Source organism: Charadrius vociferus, unplaced genomic scaffold (assembly GCF_000708025.1).
Source record: "Charadrius vociferus isolate BGI_N301 unplaced genomic scaffold, ASM70802v2 scaffold115, whole genome shotgun sequence".
NCBI classification, from domain to species: domain Eukaryota; kingdom Metazoa; phylum Chordata; class Aves; order Charadriiformes; family Charadriidae; genus Charadrius; species Charadrius vociferus.
Window position 1 is genome coordinate 1,310,343 of NW_009648636.1, and position 14,867 is coordinate 1,325,209.

General features: G+C 36.3%; 1 protein-coding gene across 1 annotated transcript in view; it reads right to left on the reverse strand.

Moving 5' to 3' along the window:
• Positions 1 to 2,218: 2,218 nt before the first annotated feature.
• The window catches only part of PPFIA1 (protein tyrosine phosphatase, receptor type, f polypeptide (PTPRF), interacting protein (liprin), alpha 1), a 59,371-nt gene continuing 46,722 nt past the window's right edge, over positions 2,219 to 14,867 (reverse strand). Inside the window, 9 exon segments of the mRNA XM_009886248.1 lie at positions 2,219 to 4,029; positions 5,436 to 5,506; positions 6,773 to 6,938; positions 8,947 to 9,015; positions 9,596 to 9,771; positions 11,573 to 11,670; positions 11,762 to 11,937; positions 13,630 to 13,656; positions 14,195 to 14,257. Of these exon segments, the coding sequence (XP_009884550.1) occupies positions 5,448 to 5,506; positions 6,773 to 6,938; positions 8,947 to 9,015; positions 9,596 to 9,771; positions 11,573 to 11,670; positions 11,762 to 11,937; positions 13,630 to 13,656; positions 14,195 to 14,257 (834 nt within the window). The 3' untranslated portion in view covers positions 2,219 to 4,029; positions 5,436 to 5,447.

Here is a 14,867-nt window from a genome sequence, read left to right on the forward strand (position 1 = left end):
AACAGCAGAGGCGCCGCCGCCGCCTGCAGCGGCACCGGCACCACCGGCAGGCGCCCCCCCCCCCCCCAAAAACACCCGCCCCCCCCCCCCCCCCCCCCGCTTCCGCGGCCCCCCGCCACCGGGGGACACGGGGGTGACGCATCCATCCACGGAGCGGCTCCTGGTCCCTTAAATATATATAACTTATATAAAGTATCTATATATTATATACATATGTTTAAATCTGTAGCATAGCTGCTCCTTTCCCCATTTCTTAAACTACAAATTAGATTATTTTTTTTTTTACTTCAATAATGTCCCACTAGGGCTTTAAAAAAAGGGCTCCAGCAGAATATATAGCGTTGACCATACTATTTTCTTTTTAAACATCTTAATACTCACTTTTGCACCACGACGTTTCTTTGTGAAGGGGTTCCACCTCTCTTTTACCGGTGGGCAAAAAGGGTCACGTGACTGTTCACAGGGTACCTAAATTCAACAGATGCCAAAAAGGAAAACCATCGGGGTTTAAAAACGCTGCCTTCAGGAGTTATTTGTTGGCCCACTATTTGTTTATAGAAAAGAAACAGTCTGTTTACAGAAACAGACTCCAAGGAATGACATTTCTAGCAAAAAAAAAAAATTACAAATAAATATACAAATTCAAACTGTAATAAAGGGTAAGATTAAAAAAAAAAAAAAATCCACATGAGCAGTTTTCCTGGAGGGAGGAACATGACTTGCAAATTCCCATTCTTAGTGGGACAGCTACTGTCAGTCACCTAAAGCCAAACAGAGTCAAACTCACTGTATAAATAGGCTTAATTTTTTTTTTTTTTATTCCCAGTATTAAACATATGGTGATTTACCCTCTAACCTGAATATAGCATAATTTAAAAATTGGGTTAAACTTACTCTTAAAAAGCTTAGAGCAGAAAACTATGACCCTGAAAATGGAATTATCAAGAAGTAAAAACCCCACTTTCCTTTGAAAAGCGAAGTAACTCTCTAGTTTCAACAAAAATATCACCCCTCAAATAACTCATTAAACAAAACACTGTGTCAATTTTTATTTACCTGAAAATTAATTTTGCTGATGCCCCCCTTCTCCCAATCGTTGTCTACCCAGTTCCAAGCATAAATTCTGCTTCGAACTACTTCACACATGCGCTGCTGAGTTTCGGCATGATAAATCACTCCTGTCCATAAGACAACGCAAAAGCAACTTCTTGTCTTTTAATTCTATGTCAGTTTGAAAGGAGAAAGATTAAGTTATAACATCTGTTTTGGGATTCCCTGCCCTCTAAACATGCAAAAATTGCAAGTTTAAAGTTCTCTCAGATAATTCTACCATTTCCTTCATGCAGAAAAAAACCCCACATACTGTAATTTTTATAGCACTAATCTTTCCAAATAAAGCTTTTAAAGACATTTGGCAATTTACAAAAAGTTGTATTTAACCAAGCTTTATTTAAAGATTACCGTAACATACCCATGCCTTTTACATATACACTTGTGTGTTTTTCTTTCCGGGAGGGTCTATTAAAATTGAGAAGTGTTTTCCTCAATTTCGTCAAGATAGCTTTGCTGTATAATTCAGAAGGAAGTCAACACACAGTTTTGCCAGTTTGTGAAAGCTTTTTCTATTTCACTCATTTATTCTAGCTCTCATGTCAATTCCATTGTTCCATAACAGTTAAGGTTTACAGCCTTAAAATAATAAATGTATTTTCTTTTCACATTTTACAAGTCTATTCCGCGTTGTTTTCACTTCTGAGAAGCAACAATACATGACTTTGAACACCTACTATCACATCAGTGACTGGAAACGTCTACGCAATTTTTTTCTAAACAGTGAAGTTCAGCTGAACAGTGAGTCAGGATCTCTTTCTGCAGTTTCATTTTAGCTTTTTCTAGAAAGATAGATTCTCTGGAAATATAAAAAAGACTGCAAATGATATCGGACAGCAACTCATATAGACAAGCTAGACAAACAGAGAGGCATTATTGAACAATGTTTAAAGCATCAATCACAGTATTTCTCTATTCCATGCATTCCACATCCTGCTGTTGATCTAGAGGACGTGATGAAACAGGCTTCACTCCTGCTTCGATTATTCTGTGACTTTATCCTTCTGTCTTCTCTTCTATGCAAGAAATGGTTTACAATATATTAAAATTGACATAAGCAGCCCTATTGTGACCCAATTTTGTACTGGTTCCTTCGACTCCCATGTTTCTCCCCAAATATCACTGTGGTCATAATCTCATTTTATTAACAAAGCAACTGTTGCTGCTATATAGAACAGCACTTCAGTCTTCATCACGTGGACCAGAATACACTGAAGTTGTGTGATAGTTCTTGTTACTATTTTAAAAAGTAAATCATAGCTCTAACTACTAGTAGAAGTAGGCAATAAAGCAGTTTTCTTCAGAAAACTGGTTTTCAAAAACTGATTAACGCATGTGAACTTGAGCAATTCCAAAGAAAATGTCACATCTAACGGAACATGTTTCTACTGCAGAAAAGTCGTCATTTGAAACAAGATCTACAGGGCAGCAAACAATCATTAAGATGCTTTATTGACAATATCCACTCACCGCAAAAGTATTTGCCTGCATACAATTAGATCTTAGCTTTTCAATAGTGTTTTATTGGCAGTGGAAAATGCATCAGTACTTTATTGAAAGAAAGCAATAAATAATACTGTGATAAAAATAGTTCCAAAGTAGACTGTACATATTGTTACATAATCTGAAAATACACAAAAGATTAATAGAAAAACAGAGCAGTAACAATGAATTTCAGTTTTACAAGCAAGTTAAAAGTGGAAAACAAAATAAGAAAAAAGACATGCTATATATATTGTTGCATAATAAATAATGCACCATCTGAACAGATTCTTGCTGGCTTTTTAATATGCCATTTACAAGTGTTGGATACATTTTCTACTCATACAGTCCAAAATGCCTACAACCATCAAAATTAAAGTCCAGACAACTCTTTAGAACAAGTTTACAAAACACAAAAGATGACTTACGTAAGAAAAGTAAGGCCTTTATTAGAAGTTGCACTGCTTTAGTTTTCAGCCCACTGTACCTTCATCTTTCACTACTCATTTGACATGAGACGGCAGTGCTTCATGATTGGTCCATTGAAACTAGTTTCACCAGCATCTCTCCGCAAGTGTTTTCAATCAAAAAGATCTAGAACAAAAACTCTGTGGTCTGTGGATTACGACCAGGAATTATTACGAAGTCTATCTTCCTCAGTTAAGGAAAAAAAACCCAAAAAAACAAAACAGTTCTTGGTTTATGGCTTGTTTTCAGTCACTGTGAAGATATGCTATACAAATACAGCAGAGTGTTATGACCGAGTCAATCACTTCTAAAACGTGTTCCGTAGTGTTACTAGGTCTTCCCAGCTTTTAAAACAAGTTATAATTTTAAATAAAGACAAATTCCCACTACTCGACAAATCCTCTTAGTGGAAAGGTACAGTTCTGAAAAGAAGAACAAGCATGTACCATACCTTCTACAACAACATATCGCTTACCTGAAAAAAAGCTGGACTTGTTTTCAGATCTAAGCTAACATTTCCAAAAGACAAAATATATACTGCTTGGTGTCATGATACTTTTACAAAGGTATTAAAATCCTTTTCACCTTCAGTTTCATTATTAAAAAACAATGATAATTACAGTAACTGCATAATTTACAAAAACCCTATATTACTTATAGGGACATATACATACAAGCATTACAGTACATTCAGTTGGAAAGACTAAAATTAGAATAAAAAATCAGCAATGTTGATTTGTAGACTGAATAGAAACAGAAAAAGTAAGTAACTATATAAATGAGAAGTCACATAAATATAAGAAACATTTAGATTCTAAAATATTTTCTCTATAGTACTCATGAATTTATTTGCTAATTAAAAACTCTGTAATAAAATATCTCAAAGTGTCCATTTAACAAGTATTAACAGGTTAAGGGTTCCAAATGTTGAAAATGCTGCATATCACCGGTAGAAATAGTGTGGGTAAACTGTAAAAACAACGACAAAACAAACAAAAAACACACAAAAAGAAAAACACACACACAAAAAAATCCATTAGTGGTTTCTTGGGTTTTTTTTTGTTTGTTTGTTTTTTTTAAAACCTCATTCTAAGTTTCTCGCAAACAGCTCAGTACTGTAGCAGTCATGCACTGAATTATTGCCATGCCACGATGTTCACAATTTTATTGCCTTCTGTAATCTTCAGTTGCAATGCAAAATAAAGCACGTGAGGTCAAATATTTGTGCTTCCTAGATTTTTATTCTAGGTCATCTGACTATAGAAAATCCTGAAACAGTGGGGAGATTTTGGGGGAAGACTTAAAACCTCAATATCTTGAAGCTAAAAAAAAAAATGTTACGATAGCCCCTGAGATTATACACTGACAGATCCACATGAGCTGAGCTGCTATGTGCAAGAGTTTCCCCTTCGCAGCACTTCATACATAAGAAGTCTTTAGAACTAAACGTGTATATGCAAAAAGGTTCAGAATTCGAAGAAAGGGCAGCCAATACATGAGTTGGTAGGGATGTTACTGGTAAGAAGAAAGGAAAAGCTGTAAGCAGAAGAGACAGGCAATTTGTAACCTGTGGAAGATACCAGCTAGTGAAAGATTCACTGGAAATTTTAATTATTTTTTTTTTAAATCCAATATAGTAAAAAAAAAATTAATTTCCAGACTTTTTCGTAAAATGAGAGAAATACTGTTCCATAAGAAAATACAGCAGAGGCTGCTGAAGGAAAATCATTCCAAATCCTGGAGTAAGGACTACAAATCTTTCATAAGCCGTAATACCTGTATTGTGTGTTAAACACCCTTGTGTTATCAAGCTGCCTTTTATGGTCAGCACTGCTCACAGCCACCCAAATTTAGGCTGCACATAGCTTGATCCAAGCGGACAGCCTAAGCACGAAGCATCCAAGAGTTGGAAAAGTATGCAATTATTCCTATAACAATTCAATACTGAAGTATATAGTAGTGGGATAACTTTGACCAAAGACTCTGAAAGATCAATAATCTGAACTGCAGTGTCATACACTGAATTATTTTCTTTCCTTTATATGCCTAATTTAAGTTTCCTTTCCTCCTCCCCACTTTCACTAGCTGTTTCATACAACCTTTGATTTCAACACTTTCTACATAGCTATTTACCACAGGTCCTTTTTTAGGCTGTTTAAAAAAAAAAAAAATCTCAAAAGAATACACTCTTTACAAAAGTAAGTATTTAAACTCTCATAATCTTCATTGTAGGAAATAATCTCAGGATTTTCAATGTAACAATCTACCCTGAAAACATGAAAGTTTTGTAAGTATGTAAATCCACTGTATTAAAATACCTGATGTTTTATTTCATAAATAGCTGTTTTACTATTATACCTATCAATTTTACTCACCAGGAGAAGGCTTTAACAGGAGTAGGTCCTTACTGTAGCAGAATCCAATCTTTGTGTTCCTGATACACTGCCTATTTCAAGAAGCATGGGAAGACATGCAGAACACAGCATGCATGTTAGTCTTCAAAAAAAACCCCTTTCTCACAGCAATGTGATTACAGCTACTGTACTCACCCAAATCTAAGGTTACAAGTTAGAAAAAGAGAATTTGTTTTACAGTTTATATATTATCCACTTCTAGTTTCAGTGGTTAACAAAGAATTAAAAAAAAAAAAAAACCCCAAACCTGCATGCCAACTAGCACACAGAAATTGGCAAAGGTAATTTTATAACTTATTTATTTTCTATTTTATATACTTAAAATATTTTTCTGGGATTTTTATATCATAAAAGAAAGGGGGTTTATGTGGTAAAGACTTCACTTATTTTAATTTACAGACTCCCACATGAACTCTGGAAAATATTTTGTGATACTGGTGACAGTATTTAAAATTTAAAACAGCTCACATTTTACAGAGCAACATCAGATGCAAAGGTTTTTTCTTTGACCTTTACTCAGAACCTGAGACAACTCTGACAGGTTATGCCAAAGTTCTCATCCTGTCTGTTCCAATTAAATACATTCTCCATTTATTTTTACTTGTGTTTTGTAAAACAAATTCAAGTTCAAGTTTACGTTCACGGTACTAAAGACGCTTTCTTTAAACAGACAAGATACCTCATGTGACAGGTGACCAACTCCCACTTCCAGGTGGGTTTTGGGGGGATTGGTTTGTTTCTTTTTTTAAATACATATCTCTGTGCGTATGCATGCACACGCACACATATACATATAGATTGTTAAGTACACAGCAATGACTGAAGCAGTGATTTCAAGTATGATCAATACTTAAATGACCACTGCAGGGGGAATAACAAATCTTTTACTCAAGTTTTAATAATGTTAAAATTACCCGAGGGAGTTTACTGCATTTTTGAATGCATTTTACTGTATTTCAGAAGTAGGACTTACATTGGCCTAATTGTTGCTAATTAGAAATTATGCATCACATGATTAAAAGACTTCTACTGAAACGTAATTTTATTTGCCTAGTTTAAGATAAATTTATTTCTAACTATAATTCTCATTTTGTTATTCCAATGAAGTAAAAAAACTCCGCATCTGTTACAGCTTCCTCAAATTATAAAGCACCCTATGGTTAAACACAGTGTTATATTTATACAACCATGCACCAGGCAGATGCTTTTATGCAGCAAAAAGGTAATTTGAACTTAATTCCCCTGTAAACTCAAGCAAAAAAAGTGCATCATGCTTAAAATAATACAAAAATCAATACCATCAATCTGCATCTTCTTTGGCTGCATAGAGGGTGAAGACATTGAGGTTGTAACTCTGAAATTTGCAGGAAGAGTCTCTGCTGACCCAGCAGCTAAACCTCTAATGTCCTTTGGTCTAAACTTCTTTCTCCATGAAGGTGCTCTCCTAAAGCTCTTATCGTCGTCCTGTTATATTGATAAACATCATTAGTGATTCAGAAAATGTAGGACTGTTATTGACATTAAAAGATTACCCACAATCTTAAGGAACTGTATCACCACCGAATGAGTTAATTTTCAGAACAGTTGAGGTGCAACAGCAGCAGTAATCTTCATTTGCAAGAATCTGTGTTCATTTGCTAGAGTGTAGGCTCTTCAGCTCAGTAACTATGGAAATTCACGTGCTCAGCACATTTAGGAAAACGATTTTCACTTCAAATGTTTGTACTTCATGATTTGCAGTAATTTTTAAGTGTCACATCACTCATTCTTAGGGGATGTGAGGAGCGGGGCACATCATAAAAGCTGCTTTGGGAACACTGCCATATAGGGGCTTAATTTGAACAATTGCTTTTAACCTTCAATTCTGTCTTACAGGAATGATGATACCGCTACTGTGCTTTCTCATGCTCCAAATTCCAGGAAGTGGCAGTGAGGGAAAAAAGGGTAAGTGCAGTAAATACTACATTGCCTTGCAGCATTTTGCATAAGCACTTGGGTAAACTTGTAATTACCTGGGTGCATTTTCCCCCCATTAATACATCTGCATCTCTGAAGTAATATTCCACTTCAGAAATACAATACTGCACTTACTAAATACAACAGTTTAAGTCCCAATTCCGAAAATGTCTTTTGCAGTGAAGGTATTGTGTCAATGCATACGTACCCGTTGTGCCTCTCCATTTGCCAACTTTACCTTTAGAAACAGTTCAATGATTTGAATGTTGTTTTACCTAAAATTTACCCCATTTTAGACTTAGGAGACAAGTGTCTGCATTATTTGAAGAGAGCTTCAAGATCAACAAGCTGCCCTGTGCCGCTAGAACAGAGCCAACATCCATTCCCTCAAAGCTCCTTCTCTTGCAGTTTGAACTCACTATGGAAAAATACCTTAGAAAACTATCATGCTGCTTTCTGAAAATGTTATTAAAACCTTAGTAGAGATGCATGCTGAGAACAGAGCCGTCGGGATGTGCCACAAAAGGGTTGCAACAAGTCCATTAAGCAAAAGATAAACACAGAACCAAGCACGGTCTGTCACAGCAGCCTCCTTCCTCAACGCACTGGGGTATGCTTCACCTCGCTGATCCAAAAGCAGCTGAAGTCAGCACTTTCACGCTTCCCCCGTCCTCTTCCTCATACCAGCATAAATGTTTCTGAGATATTGTGGACTGGTTCCCCAACCTGGTTAACCACACCAGGGTTTCGCCACCTCAGTCTTAATCTGAACCACTTTCACGTACATGAGCAACCACAAACTCCCATTAGCACCAATGAAGAGGCAGCACAGAGTTCGGAGCCTCCTGGGGAAGTAACACCCGCTTGAAACTCTTCACCAAGTTACAGCACAGAGCAACTTAAAAGGTCAAAGATGTCACAGTCTCTCCTTTATCCTATGGGTTCATAGGGTCTACAAAACGGTCTCACACCTAGTTTGTTAGAGTTTTATACTCATTACATTTGAATGGAGTTTATACACCGTAAGAGCACAGACTGCCTGACAGGAATTACTCTGATGTGCAAACATACCTGGTGGTCATCTATACCAGTATTAATGGATATTAACAACATAAGCTTTCTTGAAATACACTCCAAACTATTGGAAATACTGCTCATTAGGACAAAGATTTGAAAAGTGCTGTGCAGCACCTTTCTCTGTTATAGCCTGTTCATCTGCAACACCGGTCACTAATTTTCCCACATTTCAGGTAGAAAAAGAAGATTCAGCCTAAAGTGCTGCTATTAGATATTAACCACGCACACTACAAAAAACAAACTTGCAAGTCATCTCAATACTTTCATATTCAAAGTCATCTTACCTAAATACACAAAATCTGCCATATTCAGAAACTCTCAAGACAAAGAATTTCAAGTGAAGATTTCTGTCAGTAGCTTAAAGAGGTTCAAGCTAAATTCTTTCCCTTAACAGTTTGGATAAAGTTCCCAGGACCATAAAATGGGTCAAGTAACTTACTTCTTCAAGTCTTCTGTCAGTGCCCATAGCAAGAAGGTTATTAAATTCCCTCTCCAGAACAGCACGAGCCTAAAGTTTATAGTACAAAAGAAATGGAAATTAATTCCAAAAGATTAGTAATTAGTAACCTACAGTAATTCTTAAAACAATACAACTCAAAAACTGTTTAATACCTTATCAGATTAATAAACATAAATTGTAATTTTTCAAGTACTAAATAAGTCGTAACATTAAAAATATAAGGAAGACTTAACAGCTCCCCCTTTCCTTAGCTGTGATAGGAAAGTTCATGATTTCCGGCTCAAACTTAATTATTTCCAAATAAAAACTAGCAAGCAACAAAAATGATTAGTTTTACACTAGCACTATGAAGATAGGCTGTAAGGAAAATACTCAATGTTTTTTGTTCAAGCAAATTTCTCAACCAGAATTGTTATTAACAATTTGAAAACAGTAAAAAAAGCATGGTTCTATGTTTTTCTCTTACAGGATAAAATGATTAAGGACAGCTTTCCATTTCTAGTTGCTAGAGCTGGGAATAGAAGGACGTTCACTTACCTAAGACAGAAAAAGTCAGTCAGTTCCATTTTTAGCCTTCCTAGAGAAGAGAAATATCCTATCGGCCATAAAGTAACTATTTATTACTTACCTGTGTGTTTTGAGTGGGTATTTGTAACAAGAGAGCTAATGCATTGTAATCAAATGATTCATCTAAGGCCACAAGTGCACCATGAACTCCGCTCTCTATAAGATTATTCGCGTATTCTTTAAGACCAATGGACACTACCCAATGCATCATTCTTTCGTTGCTCCAGACAAGGACATCTATGGAGAAAAAAAAAAAAAGTTGTGTGATTTCTAACAATACAACTTTTCTGAACAAAAAAACCCACAGTCCTTTCTTGATCTCTATGCTCGTGTCAGGATTGATTTTTACATATACACAGTTCATCATAAATGCTGTTAAACAGAAGCCCTCAAGGAACTGCTATTTAACATTTAGGTTGTGATCTAACCTGCCCCTGCCTTTTTCGTGTGCATTGAACGCTCTGATTTGGCAACAAAAGGTAATGCTGAGAGTCCAATGCTCGCTGTTGGATCCTTTCCACACAGTAGCTTTCCTTGCACCCAGAAGGAATCATCCTCACACAGCCTCCTCTTTCCGCACACAGAGGGAGGCTACAGTCACAGTTCTGAGAAGTTCAGCTGGGCACTGAAGTTCAGAAGTGCAGATGGGGAAGACAGGATCTTCTATTCTACACAGCCACTTACGGGCTTGGACCTCACCCGTGCCAAATTAAATATTTGGGGAAAAAAAATTAAATACGCAAAAAGAAAAATCTCATAGCAGCTTCTCACACACTTCCTACTGAATTTGAACAGAAAGCTTTATTTATCATCATTGTTTAAAGCTTTATTAGTAGTAGTTTTATAATTTTATCTACCTTTAAGTTCTGAAGGGGTTCAATTTAGTAGTGCAGATTTTCCTTCAGCTTGTGTATGCACACTACTACACTTCTCCACAATCAGAAATGTAAAGTGGAAAGTAAATGTATTTGAAGTTTGCTGGAAGGCATTTCATACTGTAACAGTTCAGCGGTCAATATACCCTCATCTTAGAACTTTTTCAAGGAAAAACATTATAAAGCAGCATTTACAGGTTCAGCCCAAACACCAAAACGACGACGTTCTTACAAGTAAGTTTCTTTACACTATTCAGGAACATCTATGCCAGTGGAACTGTTCTAATGATCCACAGCACGTTTCTGGCCTGTGTCCACTGGCATTCTTCCCAAACAACTCCCAGGAGGAATTCAAGAGTTATATGTTTCAAGGAGCAATTCGCTATAGGAAATAGATGCAGCCGTACGATTTAGGAGGCTAAAAAAGGCTTACCAGCCACAACACAAGCTTGTTACGTGCCAGTTAGCTGCAACTCCTGGGAATGTTCTCGGGCACAATTAGTAGAATAACCACCAGAGGGTATCAACACTTTAAACGGAAAGGGGCAGAGCGGGCACAGAGCCAACTCAGAAAATTGTGTGTAAGGTAACCCTGGAATTCTAGTTTAAGATGTCAGAAAAGACTTCTGATATTAGGCAGAGGATGAAATTTCTATGGGAAGTCTTGGAAAATACTGTGAATTCCCACCCTGCTTTTTCTTCTTCCTCCTCTCTTGTTCAATAATCACCACGCATCTGGAAGATAAACACACCTAAATCACCTGGATATTTTTTTCATCAAGATGTGGGTAATAAAAATGACCAACTACAAGCAACAATAAAATCACATAGATGCAAAATTACGTCAGAACAGGAAAAAAAAAAGAAAAAAAACCAAAAACTTTTCAACCCTCATCCTCCTAAAACATTGAGTTTTGTTTCAAACTTCAGAGCAGTAAATTTCAAAAATGCCTGCATTTGTAGCACATGTCTGCACGAGTGAATGATTTAATTATGTTTTATGATACACTGCATCCTGACACATCTCCTGTATTTAACACTTGATATTTTATAAATAATTCCTCACTCTAATGCCACCTTTTTTTTTTTTTTTTAAATAAATTTTTGAGGCAGATCAGTGAAAACACGTTAGAATCAGACTGAGGTCAAGACAATGCACTAACCCTTAATTTCATTCTGGCTTTCTTCTCTTTTTCTTTCAAGTTCTTTTCGATCATAATTCAGTCTTCGTAGGCACATAATTCCACACTGAAAACTGTTTCTGTTTAGGGAAAAAAAAAGTGAGAAAAAAATCATTTTGAGATAACAGAAACGTTTACTGTAAGTTAGGTCTCCAACTTAAATCTATTTACCTGTGAAAGCTGTCCACCATTTTAAGTTGCCCACGCAGATCTTTTTTAGTTAAATGATCCAGCATTCGAGCATCAACGAGACATTCCATGAAATAGCTGCGATACTGAGGGAGCCCCAAACTAGGGAGCCATTCATTGCCAATCCACTCATGGTTCATATCACCATATGCTAACGTCTGTTTTTAAAAGATTAAGGCATAAGCTTATTAAAATGAGAAATAAAAGAGCAAAGCTTTTTGTTAGACAACGTATTTTAAAGAAAAAAAAAGTAAAACAATGCTTACTTAATTCTTAGCCTGTAAAGATAAGCAAATCAAAATATTGAATACTACATGTACGTTCTCTGAAGAAGTCATCCTCACAAAGAAAAGCAAGTTTTAATATTCAGATCAGCAAGTAAAATGCCTTAATTTATTTCATGTTGAAGAGTATAAAAATATGGAGAAGCTAACAAAAATAAAAGACTAATCTATATGGTTTTGAAAGCAAGAGGAATTTCTTTTCATTAAGATGTTGAAAATATTGTATCTCTTGAAAATTGGATGGGGGAATCTTATTTTTTCACATGACCATATAAATACAAGATATCAAGACCCCCAAACCTGCAAGGTTTTTTTGAATACACTTAACTGTTCTCAGAAACTGGTAAAAATCCACTACTGAAGAACAAGCACTTCTAAATGCTCGTCCTTATCCTTAAACAGAGCCTTATCTCTAAGGCATTTTTGACCTGTAAATCACCAGGCATTTTTTTCTGGAGAAAACTTCTGAGAAGAGAGTTTGTAACTATGCATCTAATCATTCCTTGAACAGCAAAAAACCAGCAGCATCTTTTTTTCAAAAGTCAAGGGTAATAATTCATTTTTACTGTGCAATTAAAAGTCAAAAGCTTTATTTCTCCTCTAGAGGAAGCACCTTCTAGAAAGGAGCAAGGCCCCACAGAAATGCATTTCTTCAAGCCATGGCCAGGCAGCAGACTGCAAGAGCACGTTACTCTCGGAACAGGGAGGCAAGCTATGATTGTTATCACTGACAATCTGCAAATGAGTATCCCAGACGCAGTTAATGGGACTTAAACAGATTTAAGCTGGAGGGCAGCCAAGCAAGAAGAGTATACTGTCCAAAGATACGGGTCACGGGCAAATCCCGAGTTTTGTTTATATCCCTGTATAAAATACTCAACTATATCAATGCCTGAAAATACAATTAGGATTTGTCACCACTTTAAGGGAAAACAATTAATCATGGAGGATTACAGAATTAGCACACAGAAATCTACTTAACTATCTAGGCTCAGCGCATCTTGTAGCACACCTGTGATGGTGGCTGCGCTGAACAGGGACTTTCTGCACAGAGCAGATATTCTTCTTGGACTTCTGGCTTCCCAGAGAGCCATTCCTCCACCAAAGCATTCCATGTTTTATGTGATGAAGTTATTTTAAAATTTGATCTAGTGTGTTAAATGTGTAGCATACAAGAATGCTTATTAAGAAAGACTAACTACATTTTGGTGCTTCATAAGCTAGAGGATAAGTATTTCTGAATATTCTTCCCCCTAACACCCCTATTATTAAAAATCCTTATGCATCGCTTTTTGGTGATGTACTATGTAACAACGTATTTTACAAATTTCCAACGATCAACCACCAAATCTTGGAAACTCTAGAAAACATTAAAATACTTAAATCATCTAAATATAAAAATGTATCTTCCAAGTATGTATTATACAGAGCTAAACCTGCAGTTTCCCCCACTCCCAATCCCCAAGCCACACCAAGAGTCACTAAAAGAAACTGCGATAAAGGAAACATGCTCTAATTATTGTGACAGTTTACATATAGATGATAATATTACATAAAGTTTCCAACCTGAGCCCAGCTTCCCTCCTCATCTTCCTGTTAGGTGGTTAGAAAAGCAAAAGAACACATACGTATTAGTATTTAAGTTTAGTAAGGAGATCAAAGTTAAAGATGCACTGCAAGACTCTAAGTCTACTGCATACCAAAAAAAAATCTAGATAAAGCAAGCATCATGCATCGTAAAAAAGTATATAAGGCACTCGTTTTCATATGAGAGGTTGCAAAACCCATCTACTGATTAAGTTTTCTGGAGAGAAGAAATTTCTGCACAAATAATTCAATTTGTCTATTACTTAATCCAATCAGAGATCCATTTAGCAGATTAGAAAGAGTTTTGTTTACAGTCTTATCAGTGGCGATTTCCCCCCCCCTTCCGGAAAAAAAAAACCCAAAACTATCAAGATGCAGGTTACAAGGTTAGTAATTAGAATGATCCAGAATGATCCAGAATTTTAATGCATTAATTTGGGGGGGGGGGAAGAAAAGAAAAGACGACCAAAAGGTATTTGATTCAAATGTTCAAAAAGTGGGAAAAGCACTCTAAGGAACAGAAGTGGCAACACTATAAACTAACCGTTTGCTGTGTGGCTGTAAGATTTTCCATTTCTTCATGTGTTACCCAGACATTTCCCGTGGTCTAATATGACCCCACAGGGAACCAATCCCATCCAGTGAAAGGAAAGCAGTAACAAAGAGGAGAGGTTGCAGAACATATAAGCAATCGGTACACGTAAGGAGCAGGCATGGGCAAAAGCAATGGTTTCTAAAGTCTTAAATAAAGGTATATCTATTGAAAGTAATGGCATGGAATAAAAGCCTATTAACATGGATCACTTTTCTTCACAGACATTAACAAAATTGAACTTGATAAATAGCTTACACTGATGTCATTACTGGGCAAACACTTGTCTCTGCTCTAATCCGAAAAAATGCATTTGGAGTCCAGTACGTAATCCCTGGAATCTCAGAAATAACTTTCGATTGCAGGGCAGATTCATGAGAGGGAATTCACAGTAAGTTTTAATGTCTAAATTTCCTATAGTACAGAGAGACGTGTGGACTCCTAGTTTATGTAGTCTGAATCATTATTTGGAGTTAATGGCCTCATACATGGATTAATGGAGCCTCTATTTTACAAATTTCTGTACGCACATGCATACTTCATCTGTATTATAAATTCTTCTGAGGCCAAAACACGAGGCAAATAACATGTCCTCTAAGTATTCTGGATTACATACTTACACTTT